At 36.4% G+C, this 27,810-nt stretch overlaps 1 protein-coding gene across 8 annotated transcripts in view; it reads left to right on the top strand.

Annotated features, from left to right (window-relative positions):
* Positions 1-27,810, top strand: part of VPS13B (vacuolar protein sorting 13 homolog B) — a 437,850-nt gene that overhangs the window by 135,449 nt on the left and 274,591 nt on the right. For all 8 annotated transcript variants that reach the window (XM_017730363.1, XM_017730354.1, XM_017730356.1 and 5 more), the window contains 2 exons: positions 4,975-5,109; positions 5,936-6,109. In XM_017730363.1, the coding sequence (XP_017585852.1) occupies positions 4,975-5,109; positions 5,936-6,109 (309 nt within the window). The remainder of the gene's footprint in view (positions 1-4,974; positions 5,110-5,935; positions 6,110-27,810) is intronic.

The following is a 27,810-nucleotide window of genomic DNA, read 5'->3' as shown; positions in this document are numbered from 1 at the left end:
AGCTCCTTACTTTTATTCATGGATTGATATTTTTACTGTTTGAAATAATTTTGACAAGTATGTGACAGTCTTTTACTATATGATGTTGCCAAACCATAGTTTATTGGTACTTAATGCTTTAAGTATTGAAATTTTTCCTTCTGAGGCTGCAGCCTAAATGTGGGGACAATTCATGTGGAGTTGCTTCTAGAAGTTTGTCATGCCTTACTCATTTCCTATTTCATATTTTGCAGTTCTTTCTTTTATGATCTTTCTAAAGAATTATTGTATTTCAGGGATTTGGCAGTGCACAGTCCTGACTGTTGTCCTCAGAATCAGTAACATACCTCTTTTGCTGATTTTCTGTCCTTGTTATTGATCAGTTTAGATTTTGTTTCTTGGTGATCATTGCAAATTCACCTTATCACAAATGGATTGGTAAAAGATGTTCATTGGTAAATTCACTAATTAGGGAATGTTTTTAAACAGTGCTTAAATTAAATGAGTGCTTAGATTTCTAGGCTTGTTAGCAGAAATCCTGAGCTGATCTATAAAGACATAGCTGTGACCTGCCTTTAGGTATTTGTTTCCCCCCCTGCTTGCACATGAAATGATACTGAATGCAGGAGTGTGGGGCAAGCTGTGTGGTTGGGTTATGTACATGGAACAGACCAAAGCTATACCCAGAAAGTTGGAGGGAGGATGTGAATACCTGTTTCAAAGTGTGGGAAAACCATTCTTGGCAGCACAATATTTCTGTACGTGTATCTGGAACACAGTGGCCCTTTAGGCTTGGAATTAAAGTGAGTTAGTGTGTGTGAGGTGTCAATTGTCAAGGTATAGTAGATTTTTAGTTAGAAAACCTTTCTGCCTACTTTTGGGTTTTACTGTATGGAAAAAACAGCCTTTTAAGTCTTTGGTGATGTGATGTATTCTATGTGTCTGAATCAAGTGAAACAGGCTATGCTTGATCTCCAAGTATACACATGGCTACGTACTGGGAAGGAAACACTTGACTTTTACTGCAAATCATTCTACAATGGGCAAGATGTTTCCAGGAAAAGAAATCAGACATCTAGAAAATTTGTCTGGAAGGAGCCATAAGTTATATTTGATGGAGACCAGCATATGTATCTCTTTCTCCATAAAGTCTTTGATTCCCCTGTTCCTGGTGAAAATAATAAATTAACTGAAGAAAAATTGATTTGTACTAAAAAAAAGGTGTTGCCCTAATTTGACTCCACTGGGCAACAAAGTCAAGTAAATCAGAGTGCTGCTTCTGCAAGTGTGATTCCAGAAGAATGAGTACAGCACAAGTTCTACTCTCGTCTTGCACCTTGGAAATAAGCCTTTCTCCTACTTCATTTGCAGGATGTTGAATTTGCATAATGTTTGCTGTTGGCAATGATAGATTTGCTTTTCCTAGTTTCTGTTAAAATTCATGCTCAATGTCTTAATTAAAATGTTGTGGTTTGTTTGTCTCCGTACAAAATTTGAGTTAGTACATGGAGGCATGGAGCATTTCTTATCTAGGAGTTTGAACATTTTCATGCTCAATCAATCCCTTAAAACACTACTTTAAAAAAGTTCATAAACACTGAGGGGAGGGAAGGAAGCTGTAGTCTTTGTTTGCTTAAACATTTGTTTGCTGAAATAGGTATTTAAGGAGTATTTTAGTTATGTGAACAACCGTTGAGACTTCAATTTTATGATGATATTGTCATAATGAAAGAAATAAGGGAGACTCTTTAGGAGGAACTAAAGTTACAGGGATGGAAACTACAGATAGAGGCGTATGAAGGAAACAAGGCTTCTTTCTTCTCTGTAGAGCAGCATGCCAGTTTGACAAGTTTATGAGAGATGGTTTATAATTTCCAAAAATTTTCAGAGACTGAAGAAAATGGCCTCCTATTTTAAACCAATTCATTAGAAATGGTTCACTAAAAGTCTCTAAACGTTCTGTGCCTTGAAAAAGATTTGTAACTTGGCGAGGGCAATCACCTTATGTTTAGGTGATTTTTGTCTTTGTAATGCAAGTCTAGTTAGACATTCCAAGTTTCTTACTGTATTCTCTGTACAGGATTTCAGTAATTAATAAATAGGTTTTCTGAGTATCCATCAGACCAGAGCTGTGAAACCCAAGTGGAATTTCTGGCAACTTCTCCTTGATTACTGTGCTGTGGTTATCAGGTGTTGAAGCTGAAAGCAGTTTGCCGTTTGACATCAAAGCAACATAGGAAAGGAACAGTCTGAGTATGCTGTGTTTTTCCAATAGTTTTCTATTTTCTTTTCAAATAGTAGAAAACAATGGACAAAGTGTTTACTATCCCTAGAACAGAAAAAAAATAGCGTATTACTGCTACCAGTTGCTTCTTCATATGCATGGAAATAAAATTGTTAATTATATATGATCATGAATATTAGGGGTTTGTGGGTTTCTTTAAGGCCAAGCCATTAAGCTGTGCTGGCTTCCCATCATGATCCTTAACTGCTGGCTGGGTGAAAAAGCAGTTCATTGTCTCATTTGAGCAATGCTTTGCTGACTGTCATGAATACAGTAACCGGTCAGTTAGGGCAAATACACCCATGTTTTCATGAAGGTTGTAGAAAATAAATGTCTTGGATAATGTTGTCATATCTTGCTGAAATTCAGTAAGTCCAGAACTTACTTGTTGTGGGACTAGGAGTAAACAGAAACAAATAGGGAGCACAATCACACTAAACTTCGTTCCTTTTTTTCCAAGTAGGATACTAAACTAAAATGTAAATTATGCATGTAAGTAACATGGAAAGTTTTAGTCTCAATGCAAAGAAGTTGTTCAGAGTATCCAGTTGTCATCTAAAAGTGAACTCCATTATGGAAATTATTTAGTTTTAAAAGTACTTAGTCTTCCATAGTGAAGTGAGAGAAATTGGAATGTATTGGACATCACACCTTGTATTTTGATTCTTAGAAGTGTTGCTGAAAAATGAAAACAGCAAGAAGCAACCAGTTTTAAGACGGCTTAAAAGACGGGGATCAAATTGTGACCTCAATTTGATTTGCTTTAACTGTAATAGTGGCTGCTACTAACCGTACTTGATAATCTTTGTTTTGGAATTGGCAAAAACTTTTTTTTTTGTCATTTGAATACAATGGCCTCTATTTTGTACAGATTTATAGAACTATGAGGAGGCAGAAATGCCTACGGATACCCTAGTTTCTTTTGATGCATTTGTGCATTGTGTCAGATACCATGCCTTAGATCAAAGGATATTTTCAGCTTTAAAAGAGTCTTACCATGGACAAAAATGGGTATGAGGGTTTATTAACAAGACAAACTGGTAGTTGGTCTTTCAGACTGAGAACTGATGGGGTGTTGTAATGGAAGGCACACAAATTAGTTTCAGTGAGCATTCTTTGAGCCTGAAGCCTTCCTGAGTCACAAATTAGGAAAAGTCTGGACATACCTCAGACAGAAGACAGGTTAAATTCTGATGAGAAATTATACCTGTAGTGTGAAGCCTACTTTCAGATGGCAGTCTGCTTTACCAAGTGCTGTGTGTGCCTTCATGTGTTGCTTCTTTTATTCTATCTTGGAAAGTACTTTTTATTCAAAAATTATTTTAATGTCTTACCAGAAAAAAAACCTTGAATATATATAAAGAAGACTGCTTGCTAAATGATTTTATATGCACTACAAAATACTCTTCAATCTTTAGGAACTGGAATAGGCACAGTGAACTAAGCATAATTACTAAGTTTAATCTGAAATCTTCTGTTTTCTATAATTTTTTTAGGATTTTTTTCCTTACTAGTTAAGATATATCAAAGGTTGTTCTTTGGGTTAAGTCTTTTGAGAGATTTTTGCAAAAAAACTAATTAATTAGTTCTGTAGATAATATACTAAATTTCTTTAATGTGTGTAATAATCTTGAAATATGTATAAAAATGCTTTTTTACCTGATATTCCACAATACTTTCCTTGCATAATTATGGATTTTGGAACAAATTCTATGTTACATACACGAGGAAATGGTTTCATAATTATACTAATGTTTGCATAATTAACAAGCTGCTTGCCAATTTTAACTGACAAATTCCAAGTTGCTTCTGCATGAGGGGAAAAAAGAACCATAAAAAAGGCAACTTCTGTTAGTTTTTCCTTTCATACTTCTTACAGGTGTTGAAACTATTTATTTCTAATTTGCAAGTGAATTTATGTGTTTTTTTTTCCTGATAGGCAGTGCTCTACAGAATTGGAGGGCTGGCTTCCTCCACCTATGCTCTGGGGCTGTTTTAGGGGGCTGCCCTCAAGCTCTGCCAACATATCTCACTCTTGGCTCGTATGATCCCCTGCTGCTTCTGCCGCAGTTCTAGGCAGCTCTTCAGAAGTGACTGCCAATAGCACTGACTTCTTCCAAGTGGTGCAGTAGTTTTCTGGTGCTCACAAATGGGGGCTGAGGAAAGACCACCAAAACTTATTTCCACTTGTGACCCAAGGCAAGATTTGAACTCCAGTTTCCGCTGAAAAATGGCAAGTGTGCCATTGGCCTTCTGTACCGCTCAGCTGCGTGGATTTAATGCTTTACATAGCTACTGAGTAAAATGTTGTCGTCTAAACAAAAGCTGAAAACACTTAATCATTTTAAGATCCTGGAATTAAATGGTCGTAATAAAAACATGAAGGAGGATAGTTGACGTGGCACTTATAAAGTGAAAACAAAAGTGTATCTATGTGTGTATATGCATATTTATTATTTCAATTTCTAAGTGGTCTTGTGTGTTTTCCTCACAGTATCTATATATATATTTAATGCATAACTGTTTGTATTTAAAAAACTTATAAGCAGCATTCTTTCACTTTCATTTAAAAACTGTGAATCACAACAAAAATGCTGTAAGAACATCTAAGGTAGATAATTAAAATATAATTAAGTTTAAATGCCTTGGTGAAGGAATATAAAAATATTTAAATTCAACAGGCTAGTACATTTGCAGTTTTCTTTTATTAGGTGTGAAATCTAAGAATCCCCTGCCAACTCTTGAGGGCTCAATCCAGAATGTTGAATTGAAGTACTGCGGCACATCATTGGTCAAATGTGCCTCTGGGACCGTGGGATCAATAAAAATTTGTGCCAAAGCCCCAGGTATGTGCAGCTGGACCATGTAAAACTTTATTGCCTGTATAGGAGAATTGGCCTTGCTTTTTACAAGGGGAGTTACTGAAACAAGAATTTACTCGTTGTTCCTATGAATCAGAGAGGGGTTTTTGTATTCTGTTTTGGGGTTTTTTTGTTATTATTAAGTATGTCATGATGATCCAGTCTTGCCTCAGTACAGTCAAATTTTACACTGAATTAGAAAAAATAGATTTTTTTTTTTCTGCTGAGACAAGTATTAATCTAGACACATTCAAGAAATAGGAGAAATACAGAATAATTTCACCTAGCTTTATCCTTAGCATAATTTTGATGTGTTCTCTTGATTGTTTAATGCCTCATTTTCCATTAATGCTACAAGTATGTATTTTGCTTGTGAAGTTTTTGAGGACTCCATGATGGTTTTTTTACTTCTTTAAAACAATTTTTCTTGAGGAGCATGTGGGAACTTACCAATGTCTATGATGTCTTTATGTATAAAAGCAGCTAATGTCAAGAACATTAAAAATTAAGTGTCTGTAAATTGAGTTCATGGTGATGTTTAAATAGATTATTTTATAAAATTGGGAAGGAAATTACTATTTTAAAGATAATCAATTACTTCATTTGAAATCGTCCTGGATGTCAAGGCATTTACAGGATAAACATTAGGTAGGCTGTTCAACAGTTTATATGATGCTGCTTTTCTATTTCCTCTTTTAATTCTGCGTTCACAATGTTAATTAATAGGTGTTCTCTTTGGACTAGTGAATGTTTGTCTTGAAAATTTATTTTGTTACACTAAAAGCTGTAAGGAGTCTAATCTTTATCCTAGGTGATGGTGGAAAAGAGAAGCTGATTCCTTTAATTCAAGGCCCTTCTGACACCAGAGACTTACACAGCAGTAAATGGCTCAATGAGAGTAGAAAGCCAGAATCTCTCTTAGCTCCAGATTTGGTAGCCTTTACAATCCAAATTCCACAGTATATGGACTACTGCCATAATTCTGGTAAGTACAAAACTCTTGTTAAGCTGGTATCACATTACATTTTTCCTATCCAATGTAATTTTCAAAAGAGGGGCTTGATATAAAATGTGCCAAATGTCAAAGTATCTTTTACACACACTGCACACATTATAACTAGCTCTCTGTGAGACAAAAGAACTAAAAGCTGCATTTTGATGTATGTCGTCTTCAGTAAGGAATGCTTCGTTAACTTAGGTTGCCTTTTAAAATAATTATATGTAACTTTTGTAAACTAGGCAGGGGGAAGGATGAGGCAGGATCCATGTTGAAAATATTAGGTCTGTTCTTTCTTCCTGGTACTGGGTTGGGCTTATACAGAAGTTGACATACTGAATTCTAAAGGGTTCATATAAATTTGCATGATAATTTATTATTAAGAATTTGGTTAGCATAAAATTCGTTAACAGTTAAAAATACTGCAGGGCACACATCCGAACTCATCAAATTTGGTGGCCTTAAAAGAGAAGTTAATAATTTGTGAGAGTTGTTTGGCTAAATTTAAGGGTGTTGTTGACTTTGTGAGTATAAATACTTTTACCTGACATTCTTATGGTTTCTATGGTCTTGAAACAAAACACTGGTCTGTTTTAAGCAACACTGACAATTTTGAAATGTGTCTAGTTTAAAATAACTCATGTAGTTTGTGAAATACACATGGAACTAGGTTTTGCTGTCAGTGTGCTGCTTCTTAAAAACCATGCTTTCATGTTTTTCAAAGTTTATTCTATTGGCATGCTAGGCATAGAATGAAATGGGGGGAAAAACCAATCCAAAAATATCTAGGTTAAGGAAAGCAAAAGAATTAGCTGACCCCAGTATTATGAAATACAGAAGTAACTTGAACGCTTCAAGTGTGGTTTTTTTCTCTGTTTTTTTTCCTGTGAAATGATTCTTGAATGTCATTAGTCTGAAAAGTAACAGTGAATTTATTACTGTCAGTGCAATTTTTATGTGCATATGTAAGCAACATTTGATTCTTATGTGGAGTAAATATTTGTAAGCACTGTGCACTCCAGCAGTTGTTAGGTTATTTTTTCAGTAATTGTACTTCTATGTTTCTTGGAGAGCATCATGTTGGAAATGTTTATAGCAGTGTTTTTATAACAATTATCTTCAGTTCCTGGCTCCTAAAGCATTGCCAAAAAGCAGTTCATGATTCAACAATATCTGAATTACTCAGATCCATTTTTAAACAGAAGCTAAAATCTGTTGCACCTGTTGACTCACTTAAATAACTTTAAATGTTCATAACAACAGTATTTATTACTATGATTAATTGTTGCATTTTTTGAGGATTTTTTGGGTTTAATTTTCTGACTTTAATCTTAGGCTGTTAGTTATATTTTAAAGGATCTGTACTACAGAATTAGTGTTTTTGTTACAGGTTGTAAGGTTCTCATACATTTTTGCTTATCATTATAGATAGTCCAGTTAGATGGCTGAAAGTCCTTGATGGGTTGGGACAGGAAGTGCTTACGAGAATTAAGGCACTGACAAATGAAGTGCTGGCCAGACTCACAGGCAGGGACTTTGAGAAGCAAAATATTTTTTTATAATAGACAATCGTCTGTGGTACGTGTTTCGTAGATGAAGGAACATGCATTAAAAATGTTAAGATCTTAGAGTTGAAAATGTACTGGACACTTCACCTACCCCCTCAGTGTCTCAGGAAAGTTGTAGTGATTCTGCGGACTCAATGGCATTCTCTAACCTGCATGTTCAGGCTCTAGCTCTGCTCCCCTAGATCTGTGAGGTGGCACCTGTGAGGAGTGACAAGTGAGAGGAAAAAGCTGACTGATTTGCTAAAGCTTTGGTCTCAGTCAACAGGAAGAATGGCATACTGCAAATGATTTTATTTTTTTTTAACATAAACTAAACCAGAAGTAACTAATGTTTCAATTGTCTCAGGTTCTATACAAAGGATCAGCAAAACAAAAGCCTTTGCTTTCAAATACTTGCTAAAGAAACTGGGGCAATTTAATACAGGAGATATGGCTATCATTTTCATTATGAATGAAAATTACATGCAGGGAAAACATGAAAAGCTTTGAGAGCATAAAAATGCATTTGCTGTCAGTTGCAGTCACTTCTGGGAGTTTAAAAAGCTATACTGGATGCTTTCATGGAAAAATCTCATCCTTTGGTAATAAGAGGGCTTTTTAAAGCTGTACTACTAAAGGTGATTGTGCAGTACTGAAGTTGTGCTGTTTGTGAAATTTTTCCTAATAATGTTGTATATGATTATCTGGAATAGGAATTTGGACTAATTAATTCATTAAAGTGAATGGAAAATAACTCGGTCAAAAATCAAAGCAGCTGTTTGGTTATAAAATGCTAAGGAGGAGGTTGTGCAAATGGCATGAGCTGCTTGAATAAATCAGGGCATATTTACCTGGAGAACAGGTAGGGGACTGTTCCTCCTCCTCTCCTTGTTGCATCAGCGACTGTCTACTGTCTTGTAGCACTTGACTCATATAATCCAGGGTGATCAGGACAGTTGTGCAACTTCCTTCTACGGCTTGTCTGTACGTGGCCCTGTAAAGTTTGAGGATGTATTTACAATCTGAGGGATAAAGCATTTGACACTAGTATGTTCCTTTTTGCTATTTCCCTTGTGCTGTTCAGAGGAAGAGGAAAAAGGATATAGTTCTAGTAGTACCATACTGCATTGAGTACAACCATCAAAGGAAAAAGCTCTAAACTCTACTTTCAAAAAGGGCAGCATTTAAAGCATGTGATGTGTAGCATGTACATTGTAATAACAAGTATAAAACAAGTGCATATACTGATGATTACCTGTCAGGAGTGTTTTACTGTCTGATGCATAAAGTGTCATTATTACAGTGGAAAACCTATGGCAAAGGAAGTATTTAGAGACAAAGAATGTAAATATGATTTTGTTTAGTCCTTAAATACAAGTCTGAATGCTGTGATTTTAATTTTGGGTACTTCTGTTTTATGAAAAACTGCCCCAGGTATCTCTATGCATAGTTGTAAAAACCAGTGAATATGCTCCTCAGTCTTCAAACTGCAGCGTATAAAATAAATACAAGAGAGGAGATTATTCCATTACCCCAGGGCTCGGGGAGGTCTTCTTACTCTTTCTCTGAAATAACCCTAGCTTTATTAACCCTGGGAGCAAGCTGCAGACCTTGTTTGTTTCACCTGGCCTTAGAGAGAAGAGGGAGATTTCAAAATGAATGCTGGTGTTAGTGGTTAATTATGAACAGCTGTTGAATAGATGAGGTGAGCTGATTACGCTCTATTTGGTTTGCCATATTGAATAATTGGGAGTGCGTGCACAGCCAGTGTATGGACAGCTTTATTACAAATAAATCAAGAGGAACAAAAATAAAAAATACAATTAATAAAGTTTTCTCTGAGATCAGCTTAAATAGTCAATAATGCAGCAGTGAAATAAGGGAGTAAACAAAAGTGCTTGTATTCATATCAGGCTCATATGTGTTAAATTTATACACCCAGTGGAGCAAGCAAGAGTGGGAAAGCTTCTCTAATTTGTCGAAGCTGCATAAAGGCTGAAGAGCAAACATTCAACCTTATAAAAGTTGGTATTTCTTGTTTAAGTGATATGTTTCTCAAACTTCCAAAACTTCAGAATTTTTTTTCTTCTGTCAGTATTTTGATTTAGATAAGATCACTCCATTCACCCCCTTCCCATGCCAAAGGGAAAAAATAACTAAAGAAATAATATTCTTCAAGTATGAAAAAATTGCCATAGAAGTTGTACCAGCAGGAACATAAACTTTTTTTTTTGTAAACCATCTGATTTTTATCTGTTAGAACTTACTAGAAAGGAGGTGAGAGATTATAGGTATGTTTGGTTTTAAGCATACACACCTACATATGCCCCCCAACTTTCCCTTTTTTACAGTTAAAAAAGCATTTCATTTACATAGTTCTAAATTTAATTTCAACTGCTTGCACTAGGGATATTAGTCTGAATTTTGAAGCTGGACCAATGACATTTTTTAAGTTCTCATCTAATTTAACTGATAAGTCCTTGTGGTAGTAAGTAAATAAGTAAAAAATTTCTAGTAAAGAGAATTCATACTCTAATTCAAAGTATTTTGGAAAGATTTAACACATGAATGAATAAAAATGCTTAGTATATTGGAGTAATTAAAGACAATTCACATTTGTGGTTTGGACATAAATGTGTAAAAATTATACCCATCTATCTTACTGCATTTCCTTTTCTCTCCCTGAGGATTTCACTATGTACTTTATCTGTAATTGTTGCCAGTTTTCTATCAAGTTCCCACTGGGCTTCTGGTGCAAAAAATCTTATCCTCTCGATGACAGAGCTTGCCTGAATGATTTCATGCTCTTAGCATTTTTGTTCACGGGAATTAGGGGGAGAATGTAACTGCAGCTGAACATAGCATCTATTTTTGTAATTTTGAAGTTTAGACTCTGTTATTGGAACTAAATGAAGAGATGCAGGTGTTCTCCAGTTCAAGTCCTTTGGGATTTTTTGATGGTAGATGCTTGAAAAGAAAATGCATGTGTTTCCAGAGTCAAACAGCAGCTGTGGACAAGGATTTATGTTTTTCTCAGAACTTTGGGATTTCAAAATGTTACATTTAATCACATGCACAGAAAGGAGAGCAAATGTTAAAGATGTTACATATAAAACTAGGAGACTGATCTTTTTACCATACCAACTAGTTGTGGGAATAGAGGAACAAAGTGATCTTTAATCTTAATATGCACAATTTCAAAAGGATTATGATAGTTGCCAGGACTCTGGTCTTTTGAGAGCTGTGCTGAGGCAGTGCACAGCATTTATATCTTCTTAATTGCTTTTAAAATCTGGTTTATTCTTATATTTTTTTGTTGGAAAAATATGAAAGTTAATAGTATGAGTTACTGAAAACACAGTATTCATGTATGCTTATTTTGGAGGGTGGATTTAAATTCGATAAGTATACATTTTTAGAAAAAAAATTTTTGGCAACGTCCTGTAGTTTTCAAAATTTGATTTAAAATAGCAGTTCAACTGTCTGAACTGCAAGGCTATATTTGGAAGTTTTCCTTCTGACAGAATGTGTGGGCAAAAGTATTTTGTGGTAATGCAGTTTCTCCCTCCCTTTCTCTCTGGTGATTTTGCAATTAGTTGACTGTAGCAAACAAGATGTCTGACATCTTAACTTTAGCTGAAATTCAGGCAAGGGCAGCAGATGGTGGTGCTGCTGAGCAATTCAGGAAGGGAGAATGGTGTGGGGGAGAGCAGGTTGGTAACAGTGGTAAGTGCCAAGTTAATTACTACCAAGGAAGAGAAAGTAAAAGCCTCTTTTAACATTCACCAGTTTGTGTGTGCTCCATTCTCTGCCATTATCCTCACAACCTGAGTATGTTGTGCACTACAGCCGTGTTAAATAGCAAATATTTTTCCAGAGTTGAATCACCACTGCATCATCTACTTTCTTACAAAGATCCAGCATATAGTACTTATTGTAAGAGAGGAGTATACTTGTCCTCAAGTGCAGTCTGTTCCTCTGCTGGCTGCAATTGTAGATTTCATGTTCATAGGAGTAGCAGCAGGGAGGGATGTATTATACTATGCTAACTAGATTAGGACTACTTACAGTGAGTTGCATAAATCTGGCAACTGCCAGTAGGTTCTGGTTATAGAAAGGTAATTGCACAATGCAGGAATAAGACAGCTTGTTCAACTTTCCCTCAAGTAATTCTGCAAATCCTCTTGGGCAAGAGGTGTTTTCATCTCTCTGCTTATGTTGCGGTCAGTTTCTCTCAATATGCCATAAATCCTTCAGCTGTACATGTGTTCTAGAATTCTGAGATTGTGACTAAATAGGATTTTGAGTTTTGTAAAATCTTACTTTAAAAATTGATACTTAAAGAAAGAAAAAAATAAAAAAAACTACGCAGTCATGTGAGTTCTTAGGAAGTTAGCCTCTGTAGTCAAGTTCCCTGAAAATATCTCTGCTTTTCTTTCAATTCAGACTGACTTTGAGATGTACTGTTCAGCTGCACTGTGGAAGTCAAGTCATATCTTTAGTCAAAGAAGCACTTTTGGCTTTTTAAGTTTTTTGGGTTTGTTTTTGTTTTTTTTTTCCTTAATAGAGTCACTTAAGATTAAGAATTTGGTAATAGGGCAGAATAAGAACAAAGCACAGTGAAGATGGGGACTCAACTCCAAATGCCAGGAGCCTTAGACATTACACTGGGAAATCTGTTGACTGAGGGAACTGGAAATCCTGCATCTCATCTGGATTTATAACTTTTTCTGTAAAAACTCATTGTCTGACTTTCTCTTTTCTTTTAATGCAGGATGTGTTCTGCCTGTAGATAACGTAGTTGAGCTTGTAGTTCTTGGGATGGTTTGGTCTCTTGAGTGGTGGGTAGTACGAGGTATGCAGTCTTTAAAGTACATGAAGGAGATCTTTCCACCTTCTCTTTAAACAGCTCATAACCTAGAAAATTCTGTAAAAGTAACTAAAAAAAAAAAGCTTTTTCTTTTTTAAACTTTTAACTCATTAAATGTGTAGAAGTTAGGGAATGGCAGATATGAGATTATTACTGCTACCTTTATTTTGTGTGTGTGCATGTGTGTTCCATTGGATTTCTGTTCACTTTACAATCTGGCAGTATCAAAGTGTTCCATATGGCCACCAGAGTCATATTTAACACTTCTGTTACTGAAAAAAAAATCTGCATGTGGGTTCAAATGATAATTTCTATTTTCATAACAGTAGAGGCTGATGTTTCTGTGCTTCCTTTATTTATGAAAATACATTTACCTTTTTAACTTATGGCATCTGGAAAAGCATTATTCAGCAAGGTGACTGGATTCTTATTGTTGGTTTGGAGTGTTTTGAAAATGTGACAGGTATAGGCTCTCAGCAATTGCTGACACATAGCTTTGGACATTGAAATCTGTTCTTAATTGAGAAAATATATGTTGGCCAGCATATTGGGATAGTTCCCTCCCATTTTGAAAAAATGCCATGGGATCTTTAACTTCCATTTGGATGCTTCCCAGACATGGGCATAAGGGACTGTAACTGTTTATTTTCAAATAGTGTTTAAACTATTTCCAGGTTTTATAATTGAATTATATTGCTCTCACTGCCTCATTAGTGATGTAAATGATTCATATAAGATAGCTACTTTTTTTGTAATGAAATGCTAAATAGATATGACTGAAAATCAGTAGACTCTTGCTAGTAAATTGTAAATGCATTTTGACTAGGTCAACTTCTGTTTTTTTAAAATTTTAGTAACAAGCAATTCAATAACATCATAGCACATTTGATAAAAAACAGTGCTAAATGAAGTATCTTATTTTTAATGCAGAGATTATATATATATAAATATATATTTGTTCCTAATCTAAATATTTTTCAGTAATTTTCATGGTTCAGCTCTGTAGCAGGTTAAAAAAAGGCTACGTTTCACTCCCAACATTCCAGTGTTCTTGTTATAATACAAATGTACTAATAGTCTCATTTTTATGATTTAGGATGCAATCAGAGTGAATATTCAACCACATTTTCCCTTTCTACCCAAACATTACTGTTCAGAAGTTTCAACAGAAATTCCTTCCTATGATGGTACAAATAGTCAGTTGTGGTCAACAATTAAAACTGGGCCATTACCAAGGGACTGAACAGCTAATTTTATGTAGAAAGCAGCAGTTCACAGTCAAGATTAGACAAAGCAGGTTAGAATTTTAACAGTATTTTATTTTTTTAAATTCAGCTAGATAACCCCTGTGATGACTCCCAATTTAGGACAGACTCCTATAGCTGACCAAACTGAAATAATTTTGAACAGACAGATGATCTTTAAGGTGTCGAACTTTGGAAACATTTAAATTAGTTCTATTTTTTTCATGTGCTGTGAAGCTTCTCAAAGTCAATCTCTATTACCAGAATCTCTATGTTACCAGAAATCTGCAAACTGTATAAAAATTAATACTACAGGAACTATTATTCACTTGTAACCTTTAGACCATTTAATCACTCCTGTGCTGTATGAGCTGATTTCATTTTACCTGTGCACTCAAATAGAACTAATATGTTCAAGATACATAATATGTACTTGTGTAAGTTGACAGAAGTAGTTAAAATTGATACTAGGAAAACAGTGCACTGTATAACTTTTCAGTTCTAGTTAACAGCAAAAATTAGGTTACCTATATAATGTGAGTCTTTAATGTTGAGTATCTCTGTATGACAGATTTTAAATACAGCAAATTCAAACACAAATGTGATATATTTGAGGTTATCCTGACATTCTCAGTATCACGTGGAATGCTAAATCTATTTGAGAAATGCAGCGATAGGATTAGAGTGGATATATAGTTTAGTTAAATAGCCAGATATTTTTAATTCTTAATTTTAATCTGATTTACACTCTTCAGTAGTGGAAAAGGCATTTTGAAAAGGAAAAACACCCATTTGTTTTTCAGAAGTCATATATGAAAGAGAAGATTCTAGGTGTTGCAGCCAGTTCAGTTAAGACAAACATATGCTGGAGCAAAGTAATTTGCTGACCTGACTCTTGAGTTTCTATCCAAACACATTTCTGCTGCTAATTGTTGATACTGAGTTCCACTTGCAGCACAGCATATTAGTGCATGCTCTGGCTTCCTGAGTGTTTTCCTAATTTCTGATGTATTTTCAAGGTGAAGTAGATGGATCTGGAAAAAAATGTGATTTTTTTCCCCCAGGAGATTTGGAAAACTGTGTATTTGTAGAATAGCAAATAATTTAGGGATTCTACTTCATGAACTTACGAGAACATTTCATGGTTATGCAATGAATGGGTACTCTGACAATGTGAATGGAAGGGATGGGGAGTTCCAAACATTTCAGCTATTACAGTAAGAGTTTGCCTGCGTCTACCAACTCTTACATTTTTAGCCTGGGTTCACCATCTGTCGCTGTAGAGCTTCTGGGGCTGCTCGTCTGGGATGTGTGCCAAGCTGAAGAAATATCTTTGGCTATGCTGCCTCATGTCCAGATATCTTGCAAAAATAGACCACTGCCTTTGGGAAGGTGGACATGACCAGAGTTTGAGCCATGGCTTTTTGACTTTTAGTGTTTATAACTGTCATGCCAGTGGAAAAAAGACCATGTTCTAATAATATGATGCAAACAATAAATGAAAATAAAGTTTAATCAGATATCTAACATTAATATTCAAATTAATAATCTGAATAAATGTCTGTCTGCCTCTTCCCATCTCCTGCTGCCCTCAAAAGTACCTATGCTTGTTTTACTTCTGGAATAAAAATGATTAAACCATAAAGAAATATTGTGTAAATACAATTTAAACTATAAAATGAGAACTAGCTTGGCTATCATAAGAATTTTTCCCCCTTAAAGTGGGGAAAATAATGGGAATTTTGTAAATAGAAACAATACTTCGAAAAACAAGAGAAGATATGATTGAATATAAGAATTATTAAAAACAGTATCTGGCTCAACATTAGTGAGCAGGGTTATGGAGCACATGTGATGATTGATCATCACTTCTGGATAGTATTCTTTTCTCTTCTGTATGTCCATGGCATAGATGTAATCAGTCAGATGTCCAGTTTAGCTAAAAGTTGATAAAGCACATTTTTTATGTATTGGTCTTTGCATTAATTATGTGTGCAGCACATTTCTTATTTTTAGTGTCACTATGTTCATGGTTGGTCACCTATTCAATAGAAATAAATTAATGAAATGAGAATATGAATTACCTTCTGTACTTTTGGGCTCTCTTATGTCCCTGTTGTGATAAGAGAAGAAGAATTCAGTATTGAGCAAATCTTCTTTCAGGTTGTGACCTGAAGATTTATACAAGACAATGAAATATGTTCAAACGATCTTTGTAGTATCTGAAAGATGTATTAGCCTAAGCCGTGGATCTTTATTTTTCAGGCAGTAAAATTATCGTAAAACAATTCTTTCTTACATGTTTCATAATAAATTCATTATTCAATGATAAGCTTAAAATGGACCTATTATATTAAAAGTGTGGTTTTAAACCAACTTTTCGAAAATCTTACAGATAGAATGTACTTTCCTGAAAACAGATGTGGATTTTCAAGGGCACATATCAGTCGTTTAAGCAGTTGCATGTCTGAACTAATAAAATTAAACTTTAATGCAAGTTGCAGTCAGTTGACTGAAATCCTTTTTAATTGAAAAATGAAATAATTAAGGAATATTTCTATTTTTCAAAACAGGAGTAATAAAATATAATAATCACAATACTAATTATGTTCAGTGTAAAGATTTTTATAAAAACTTGAAACCAATAATGCTACTTTTTTTTTTCACTGGTAACATAAGCAGAGCATAAGCCTGTGAAAAGGATGACTTAACACAACTGTTGATGCACTTCAACTGAAACATCTTTATCAAGTTAATACAAGAAGCAGTCATGCCCTACTTGAATTACTCATTTATAATGGCTGAGCAGCAGCCTGGATGTGGACTTTGAAATCCTGGGAAAATAAGATGCATGCATGCATCCAAATGTCTAGAGTCTTTAAAGCAGCTGTAAAATGTTGAAGTGAGATGTCAGCTACTAGCTGTTGTCTGCATTTTTAGTCTGAAAGGAAGTGTGATCATTTAATTGCTAACCAAGTTTAATATTATTATAGTTGTTACATCCTCAGTTCAAAACTTTTTTGTTTCTAGGGCTCTTGGAACATATAGGCCTGAAGAATCAGAATATTTTATCTGCTTTTTTGCATACTTTGATTGCACAGATGATTCCAACATTTTTTGAAGATCTTATTTACTTTGTTAAAATACATACATTTTTCTCTAACTTTTACTGTGCTTGTAATAAGGGAATAATAATCCCAAAGATGTGTAAAATATCAAAATAAAGCACATGTGTGGGTAGCAATTCCAAAATGGCTACCTTTGTGCTCAGTAAGGACATAAGAGTATAATAGCTGGTAAAAGCCATATATTAAAAGGATCTCTGTCTGTTTGCACTATTGAGATGTTGCTGTGTGCACAGTTTTTTGCAGATGATGGCATTGCCAGGTTCCTTGTCTTCACAGCTTGATTTCATGTTTTCTTTGAAAAGACAGACATATAGGAAATTAACTGTTCAACTTTAATTTTTCTTCAAATTCTTGCACAATTCCAAAGGGTGTGCATCCCATTATACTTGAAACAGAGATTTTTCATTAGAAGTGCCAGATGTTTCTCAAGTATCCTCACACTTCCCAAGCTACCAGCACAGAAGTAAACACTCTTCTTTTTACTGCAGGAATTGTACAAGTTCCTATCACAAGAAGTGAGTGAGAGCAGGAAAATCCAGTTTTTCATGTTGGAACATCTGTAAGGCAGTGTGAACTTTGTGTTGCACTTTGGAGACAGATGATAAAGTCCATATTGTATCTATCCAGGGATATTCATAATCATCTTACAGCAGTTGGTGAGACTGCAAGGGTGCTTGATTAAGGATCATTCAGGAATTGGTCAAGTAGCTTTTTTCTTCTTTCTGTTACAAGTAGAATTAAGATGACTTGCACTTTGTCTGTTTCCTGGAAAAATCACTATCTCAAAATCATGATGGAAGGAGAATCTGTTTTCTACACAATGGCAGCAAATTAAGCCACCAACTCAGAGAGTGTGCTGTCCTTCCTGGTACTGGGAAAATGGAGAGGTGAGAATAATCCACCTTAAAGGTAGAAGTAGGGTGGTTAAAAGTCTTCACTTATATTTTTTCCAAGGCAGCCCTAGTAGAGTTACTGGGTATAGCTCTTATGAAAGCACTTTAAACTAGATTTGAAGGAGGAAAGGAATAAAACCAGGCTTACTACAGATAAACCTGGGGGCAGTATGCCACTGTCTGAGGGATGCTGTGATAGCAAGGTCCTTTGGTCTGCCACCTCAGTGGAGGTAGGGGATAGAAATCCATGCAGCAGCAAAGACGCAAGGGTTATTGAATTTTTAGAAACTATGGAAGCACCTGAGAATGGTTACATAGGAATTAGGGCTTGTCGTCCCCAAAAGGCAGTAATGAATAGTCCAACTGAAGTGCATTTACACCAATGCACACAGCATGGGCATCAAACAGGAGGAGCTGGAAGGCATTGTGCAGCAGGAAAACTGTGATGTAATTGCCATCATGGAAACATGGTGGAATGATGCGTACAACTGCAGCGCTGCAATGGATTGCCGTAAACCCTCCACAAGGGATAGGCAAGGAAGGAGAAGTTTTGGAGTAGCTCTGGATGTTGGGGAGTGTTTTGATTGTCTAGAGATTAATGATGGTGACAGTAGGGTGAGTGTTTAAGAGTCAGAGAGAAGGGCGACAAGGCCTTGGTGGGAGTCTGCTATACACCTCCCAAGCAGAATGAAGAGGCAGATAAAATATTCTATTAGCAGCTGGGAGAAATCGCACAATAGCTGGCCCTTGTTCTCATGGGGGACTTCAACTTACCAGATGTCTGCTGGAAATGCAATACAATGGAGAGGAAACAGCCTAGGAGGTTCCTGGAGTGTGGAAGTTAACTTCTTGACACAGCTGGTGAGCAAGCAAACTATGAAAGGCAGAGGCTGGACCTGCTGTTTGTGAACAGGGATGGGCTGGTGTGTGATGTGGTGGTTGAAGGCCTCTTGGGCCCAGTAATCACAAAATGACAGAATTTTTGGTTCTTGAAGAAGTAAGGGGGGTGGGGGAGCTGCAGATCTGCTACTTTGGACTTCCAAGAGCATACTTGGGCCTGCTTAGGAGACGGGTTGAAGGAGTTCCTTGGGAGACAGTCCTGAGGGACAAAGGAGTTCAGGAAGGCTGAGCAGAACTAAAGAGGAAATCTTAAAGGTATAGCAGGCTGTACCCATGTGCTGAGAAAGTTGAGCTGACGAGGAAGTGTCTGACATGGCTGAACAGAAAGCTTTGGCTGGAAATCAGGAAAAAAAAGAAGAGCTTATGACCTTTGGAAGAAGGAGTGGAAAACTCACAAGGACTGCAAAGATGTTGTGAGGTAATAAAGGGAGAAAATTAGAAGGGCCAAAGCCCAATTAAAACTTAATCTGGCTACTGCCATGAAAGACAATGAAAAATGTTTCTGTAAATACATCAGCAACAAAATCCATTATTGGATGCCAGGGCAAACATAGTGGCAAAAGATGAGGAAAAAGCTGGGGTACTTAATGTCTTAATGCCTTAGTCTTTAATGACAAGACCAGTTGTCTTTAATGACCAAGACCTTCCTGACCTGGAAGACAGGGTTGGGCACAGAATGAAGGCCCCGTAATCCAAGGGGGAATAGTCAATGACCTGCCATACAATTTAGACATACACAGGTCTGTGGAGCTAGATGAAGTCCATCCAAGGGTGCTTGGGGGGGGGGCTGGCAGAAGAGCTCACTGAGCCATCTTCAATCATTTACCAGTGGTCCTGGCTAACTGGGGAGGTCCCAAGTGACTGGGAATTGGCACTAGTGACCCCCATCTATAAGATGGCGAGAAGGAGGATTTGGGGAACTACAGGCCTGTCATCCTTACCTTGGTGCTGGGCAATGTTATGCAGCAGATCATCTTGAGTGTCATTATATAGCACATGCAGGACAATACAGAGGGATCAGGTCCAGCCAGTGTGAGATTAGGAAAGGCAGGTCTTGCTTTCCCAACCTGATCTCCTTCAATGACAGGGTGACCTGCCTAATGAATGAGGGAAAGGCTGTGAATGTTGTCTACCTGTGCGTTAGTAAAGTCTTTGATACCATTTCCCACAGCACACTTTTGGAGAAACTGGATTTTCATGGTGTGGTTGAGCGTATTCTTTACTAGGTAGGAAAACTGGCTGGTTGGCCAGGCCCTGAGAGTGGTGGTGAATGAAACTAAATCCATTTGGTAACCGGTCACTAATGGGGTTCCCCAGGGCTTAGTGTTTGGGCCAGTCCTGCTTCATATCTTTATCAATGATTTGGACAAGGGGATTGAGTGGACCTTACGTCAGTTTGCAGAGGACATCAAGTTGGGTGGGAGTGTTGATCTGCAGGATGGTGGGAAGGTCTGCAGAGGCATCTAGACAGGCTGGATTGATGGGCTGAGACCAACGGTATGAGGTTAGACAAGGCAAAGGGGAGGGTCCTGCACTTGTGTTATAACAACCCCATGCAGTGCTTCAGACTTGAGGCAGAGTGGCTGGAAGGCGGCCCTGAGGAAAAGGACCTGGGGGTGCTGGTCAGCAGTGGCTAGATGCGAGCCAGTCAGTGTGTGCTCAGATTACCAAGAAGGCCAGTGGCACCTGACCTGGAAGTGTCTGGCCAGCAGGACCAGGGCAGTGATTGTCCCCCTATACAGGGCACTGGTGAGGCCTCACCTCAAGTACTGTGTCCAGTTCTGGGCCTCTTAATTCAGGAAGGACATTGCGGTGCTGGTGCTTGTCCAGAGAAGGGTAATGGAGCTGATGAAGGATCTAGAGGGTAAGTCATAGTAGGAGCGGATGAAGCAGCTGGGGTTGTTAAGCCTTAGAGAAGAGGAGGCTCAGGGGAAACCTTTTTTCTCTCTACAACTGCCTGAAAGGAGTTTGTAGCCAGGAGGTTGATCTCTTCTCACAAGTAACAAGCAATAGGACAAGAGGAAATGGCTCCAAGTTGTGCTAGAGGAGGTTTCAGTTGGTTATTAGGAAAAATTTATTCACTGAAAAGGTGGTCAGTCATTGGAATAGGCTGCCCAGGGAAGTGGTTGAGTCACTGTCCCTGACAGCATTTAAAAACATCTAGACGTGATATTTAGGGACATGGTTTAGTGGTAGATTTGGCAGTGCCAGGTTGATGGTTGAACTCTGACCTTAAAAGCCTTTTACAGCCTAAACGATTCTATGATTCTATATAACCAGGGAGGACAATATTTTATCTTACACTGTTTTGTAAAGTGGAGCATTTCGGATGGGTTTGCATTGCTGTTTTCCACTGAGATTCTCTATTGAGCTGCTGCAAGTATATGATGGAGGGATGTTTGCAGTAAGAATGCACCAAGCCTTTTCTGTGGCTTGGCTCTGCTTGGATATAGCTGCCACGGATTTTCACCCCTTCTCAGATGGCAGCAGCTCAGCTAGCTCCAGTAAAAGGTTTCTCTATATTGAGATGTGAATTAACTCAAGTAAGTTACTCCAGAATACTTGCACTTGAGAGCAAAGAAATTGGTAATGAAGAAGCATAGTTGTACAAAAGTAGCATGAGGTAATGCTAAGGGAACAAGATGTTTTTCATTCATTTTCCGTGAGGTCCCCCATAGTGAAACACTTGCAAATGAATGCTGCTATATTGGGAGCCAGTACAACTTAGACTCAGTTACAGCAGCATTTTGGACCTGGCTTTGAGGAAATAAAGCAACATCCGAGTTCCTGCCATGCTTATCAACATGGGGAAAGCAAAGTTCTTCCACTTTTGTGTAGTAGAGGTACCTCTGCATGTTCCTTTTCCTTAATTCTCTTGCTAGGGGTGGTTATTGGCTCATACATATCAGCCAGCGTGGAGGACTGCTGTTTGTGTGTTCCTGAGCCTTGGACCTAGTCTTTGTGGATGTTTGGTTGGGGTTCGCACCTCACAGGGCTGTGACTCTCACCAGCATTGGAACATCAGAAGCCTTTCTAGGATTGCTGCTTCAGAGAAATAGAAACAGAGTAGCAAATAATAATTAAAAAAAAAAAAATTAAAAGGTAAGAAAGTGAAACTAACCCAGCTTGCAGTCCTACTTATTTCCATTTTTCAGAGAATTTTGTTTTCTTTAGAGACAAAGCCCTCTTTTTACCCTTCATTTCTTAAATTGGAATGCCATGATAAGAATTTGAAAGGGCCAGAGTCAATTTCTTAATTAGGGTTGGAAAAAGTGGGAATATAATTACTTACCAGACAGCTGGTATAATTTTCCTAAACATTTTCATGTTTAGCTATACTTGTATATAAGTACAAGGAGAGAAAAAAATATCTATTCTCATTCTATTGGTGAATAAGATATTCTGGGTATTGTTGAGGTTTGGGAGGAAAGCTTAGAAAAGTGATGGTGTAATCCATGGTGCATTGTGTGACGTAGCCCTATAAATATATTGGAGAGCTACAACTTGAGAGAAAATATAAATCTTTTTAGCTCTAGATGTTCTTGTTTCCCAGAGGATTACTAGTGGAACAGGAGGACAAATTCTTTAATTCCTTTATCCATAAGTCAGTCCCTTTGGAAAATCTCCAGTTGGTTCTTCATACCCCAGGAAGAATGATAGCCAAACACTTGTTGTTTTTTGACAAATTCTACCTAGTTGCTGTCAGTACCAGGGCAATGTGATCAACATTTTTTTAGAGAAATGCAGACAAACTCTCCTTAATATATGTGGGATAGAAGATACAGTGTGTGTACATATAATGGGGGTGTGTGTGTGTGTGTGTATACATATATTAGTGTGTGTATATATATATATATAAAAGTATATATACATGTCTTTTAGTATATATGTGTAGTGAATTTTTCCTGTTAATTTCCAGTAATTTTCCTTCATAAGACATAAGATAATAATAAAATACCTTATGATCTTATAGATTTTTTGTGCTTCTTTTGGGAACTCCACCTGGCCTTGTCCTGTCACGAGTATTCATGTGCAGCACTTTTGAATGAACTTTGCATGCCAAATTATTTTTTATGTAATAGATCTTTTAGTTTATATTAACCAGTATGAATGCCATCAACACAACTTTAGAGAAAATCAGTATTTTTAGCATTATATGGCTTCTTTACTAAATTCTTACTGTGCTTTTATAAATTAAATTATCTTCAAACAAATAGGCTGTATCTAATAAAGTACATTATCCCACTAGAAATTCTGAACAAAAGATATTGTGTGGCAACTTGAAATATGACCAAGGCAGCTATCATTGCTGCTTTTAGTAGTTTCAGAATAACATTACACCTACTTAGAGCAGCAGAATGTGCCTTGTATGTCAGTGTGCCAATGCAAATAATATTCAGACTTTCTACTATGTTTCTTCTGTGAAGTGCAGTTTAATATTTAGTTACTGATAGTGCTCATTATTATTGTTATGCTTTGGATCAAGGAAAAGATAAAATAGTCCGAATTACAAAGCATCCAATAGCTTGAATTTTCTGCCCAAGGAATAACAAGAAGTAGCAGACTGAAGTTCAAATTTATATGGTGAATAAGTTTGAGTAGTTTTCTGTGCCATTAGCGGAACAAATTAAACTTTTGCTGCTTGAGTGCATATACCTAAACAGTGTAGTGTGGGAGGATTATCAGCCAGTTAGTCTTATTGGTTTATTGGCAGTAGAGCAGATTTAAACGAAATTTTCCCATGGCAGAAGTACTGTATCAGCAATCCCAGAAGTTTTCCTAAGAAATTTATGAAGTGGTATGAAAGTAAATTACTGAAGAGCCATCAAAGCAAGTATGTTATTAATTGACAATTTATTGACTTCATCCTTACTGCTAGTTAAAAGGAAAAAAAAGGATTAGGATTCCCACTACACTTTGAAAGCTGCGTGAGGTCTTTGTACGACATTTCAGTTAACCTGTAATTAATTAACTTAATTTAACAAGTATTAGTAAAAGAGTAAAAGCACACTTATTGTGATGGATCTATAAAAATAGTCATAAGATCAATGTAAATAAGTAATGGAAAGTGTGAATCTGGGTCTGGTTAGGGCAGAGTGTAACGCCAATTATCTTTGATCTTCTGAGAAACTTAGTCCTTGCTCAAGGAAATCTCTCATAAGCATCACTGACTAATTGCTAAAGAACTGCTGGGTCTTTACCCTTCAGCTTATGGTCAAAAATACATTGCTGTTTATTGTACTGGACTATTTTTCTGTGCCTAGCTTCAATACACTTAATTCAAACAAATTGCACTTGATTTTGTTGTTATTTTACCTATATTAAAAGAGTAGAATAGTGATTACAATAGAAAGAGGTGATCTTCTGTTTATTCCAATTTCTTCTATTAACTTGCTGCTTCTGGCTAATTATTTAACTCTGTTTATCATTTCATCTGCAAAAATGTATGTTACCATACATGTGAAATGTTATGGGAAATGCCATAAGAATATTTTCAGACTTTGAGTTGGAAGGTATTACATGAAGACTGGAATTTTGTAGTGATGGTAGTTAGGTATTAGTGAGTATGCTGTAGGTTTTATAAACATCTAATATTTGATATAGGAATTTAATTCCTACTAATATTATGTAGAAGTGGAGGTCTCCTTAAACTTAAAAAAAACCAATCTAAAGCCGTTTTTTCCAGATCATTCATGTACATTTTAAATTTAGAGCTTTTAAAATGTCACTCTTAATTAGACATGTAGATTTATTGTCAGGAATATTTTTTCCTATTACTAATAATCCGTAAAGCCAACTGCATGTAAAATGCATGAATTCTCTCCTTTCCTGCCTCTTTCTGACACCTGTGAACTTTTTTGGTTGTTTTCAATGACTGGTAAATTGTTTTCCAGGTAGGAGGGAGAATGCTTGACTTTGACTCACAGTCTAATTTCTTGAGAAAATACCATTGTGTGCAATGTGTCAACAATAGAAGCTATTGCAGAATATTTTTCTTCGCTATCAGATTTTTTGGCCAATTTACCCCTGAAAGCAGTCTCCTGGAAATCTGCTTAATCAGTAATACTGTTTTGAAAACAAACATTTTGTAAGGATCTGTCCTTTTTCATTAACAGCTGCGAACATTGTAAATAAATCTAAGTCTTTTTTTTTTTTCCAGTCACTCGGCTTCCTTTCTTTGCTTTTGTCAGTTTTACCTACTTTGTTCATGGTACTTCAACTTTGATCTGGGCTAATTGCCATTAAATTCACACCACTCACTGACTTGGCAAGCCAGAGCAAGTTAATGCTATTCATCATCAGGAGACCAGTTACTTTCTTCTGTCCCCTCTAGGCATGTGCTTGTTTGTTTAACAGCAAAATGATTTGAGCAGTTTTACATATGCTGCTCCTACATTTTCCATATGAAAGTCAATAGCACAGCAGAATTCTACAACTGAAAGTTTTTAAATAGGTTTATTGCTTAAGATATAGGTATAATAAATTTTTTTTTTCCTTGCTGCTTCAGATGCTGTTTCTATCCCACAGCGAGATTTCACAGGAGGAATTTGGAGCTTGTCCTTGGGTCAAGGAAGGATTTGTGTCTGTTTGATGCTTCTTCACTTTTCAGAATACAGAATGCTTTTGCCTGCTAAAACTATTAAAATACATTTAAATGAGACAAATACAGGCTTTTTTCTAGGGCTGGTTTTCCCCTCCTCAAATGTCACAGGCTGTCTGATCTTTGGAGAGGAAAAGACAGAATCTCCCAAATCAGTGTCTGTCTTGACCTTGCTCATTGTCTTTGCTGGGCTGATGTGTTAGCTTCTGGGTACTGCATAATTTACCAGTATTAATGCTGATAGGAAGGAATTATTTTATTAAATAAGCATAGTTACTATTTTTAAGCATTTAAAATATTAAAATTATATTTTAAATATTAAATCATTCTGATGAAGCAAGTGTATTATATAAATTTCATATCTATGAGCTTGGTTTTTTTCTCCAAAAGTAGGAGGATTACTTTCAGTGGAAAATGGGATAGTGGTTATTTTTAACCCCCTTGTGCAATACTACCCTCAAGAGTCATTTATTGACCAATAATAGTTCGTCTTTCCCGAGAATGTAATGAATTGAGGCAAGCTGTAACATCTAACACATTAATAATAAGATAAGAATAATTAAAAGTATGAAGTAGATTTTTATAATATGTGGAGTTAAATTGACTCTATTTGGAGCTGATGAAAAACTCGTTTGGCAGCATTATTGCTAAATCCTCCTGAAGGCAGCTTGGGAGATAATAATAGTAGTTCAAGCCTTTGCTGGTGTGTTTCTTGAATCTTTCATAACTTTTTGACCTTCATGAATAATAATTTTTCTGCACCATGTAGTTTTGATATAATCACCTCTGTTTAAAAAAAAAGAGGGGGAAATACATTTGAAAATTCAGAACATATTTTTGATTGTAGAAAAAAATATACCAATGCTGCTTCCTGCTCCCCTCCCATTCAAATTGAAATTTCTGATTTGATCAAAATTATTTGAGGTGTTTTTTTTTTTTTTTTTTAAATGAGCATTTGTACTTTGAGTTATTTTCATTTTGTTTTGGTTACTTATTGTTCATTGTTTCCAGTTACTGGTACCATCTAGTGTTTCTAGTGTTTTTCAGTGTCTGTCTTAAACCTGCAAAATTAATGTTACTGGAATATTCTTTTAATTTTTATCTTCTTAGACTTCAATGAATGATGCTCACATCACTGTGTGGAACAATTGAACAGTCTAATGCAAAGCTTTTGAATTTTTATAATGAAGATAAATTATTTCTTCATGTCAAAGATAAGTAATGAATAAAATGGAAAGGGAAAAAAAATGTAACACTGGTCTGATGGGAAAAATGAAGGATAGAACTGAATTTGGAACAGGGCCCAGCAAAAGCAATTGGACAACAATTCTCATTTGGGAAGTACTGAAAATCAGCAGTGTTGTGGTGAGCTTCTTCCAGCTGCAGTGCCATCCTTTTCTGTTAGTGGGATAAATGTGAGGGTTTGGTACCTGGTCCACTTTGGTTCTTGCACTTCTTTTTCTGGATAGTAGCAGTCTTAAGAATCAGTTTTAACAGAAATGCTTCATGGTACCATCATTGTTCAAACAAGTTCGCACCACAACAGATTGCCTGTCAAGTGCAGGATGACAATCAAAGCAGAGCTCAGCCAGGTGCCAGAAGCAATGTAGCCAACTGTGGAAGTATCAACCTCACCTGCACTGACTCGCTCTCTTGCTTCTAACATCCCACACTAATAAGAAAAAAATGATGCTCACAACAGTTCTGTCAAGTGGATATGTTGGAAATTGTGGTGTGAGAGCATGAATAGTAGCCTTAATGTTTAAATATTTCAAACTACTGTGCAGATGTTGTGTTCAGGATTGTTTTGGGTCCTTAGGGTCCTTCATCTCATTTTGGAATGATGTGGTGTAAAAGCTTGTTGTTTGTTTGGTTTGGTTTATGTGATACAGTTTTCCCATAAGACTTGTATTAATGTTCAGGAAGCAAGATTTAAATAAGAGACTGTTTCTTGTTTTAGTAAAGTTTGAATTCTTTCTCCAGAAGAATAAAATGTGATGTGAGACAGTTAAATACAGTAAAAAATGAAGTAAGCTGTCCAAGCTGAACTCACTGGACCACCCAGGTCTTGGACCACCCAAGGGACCAACAACAAGCAATTGCCTGAAAGAGGTGGCCTTTTGCTGGAGGTCGAACAAGTTGTATTGCAGACCTTGGATATATTTGGTAGTGATTTCTTACTGCAATTGGCTGCCTACTGGAGATGGCCATTATTCTGTATTCCCACTGTATCAGTAATGTCCCTGTAAAAATGGCATTTCTTATTTACTTCTGACCTTAACAATTTTTTTTTGTCTTTTAGGACAAAAGTAAAATTAGCAGCTTAGTGATGTGTTGCTGCTAAGTAGAGATTTCAAGTGTAGAGTTGTGTAGTGTTATATATAAATAAGATTTTTGAATGGGGGAATATTTGGTGTCATTGCAATGAGAATTAAATTGGAAGCACTCATGTAAGTAATTCTTACTTGAACAACCTTCATTATGCTTCTATTCATGAGAAATGCTA

Source organism: Corvus brachyrhynchos, unplaced genomic scaffold (assembly GCF_000691975.1).
Source record: "Corvus brachyrhynchos isolate BGI_N302 unplaced genomic scaffold, ASM69197v1 scaffold302, whole genome shotgun sequence".
NCBI lineage: Eukaryota > Metazoa > Chordata > Aves > Passeriformes > Corvidae > Corvus > Corvus brachyrhynchos.
Note: the sequence above shows the minus strand (reverse complement) of the source record. Positions and strands in the feature narration are given on the sequence as shown.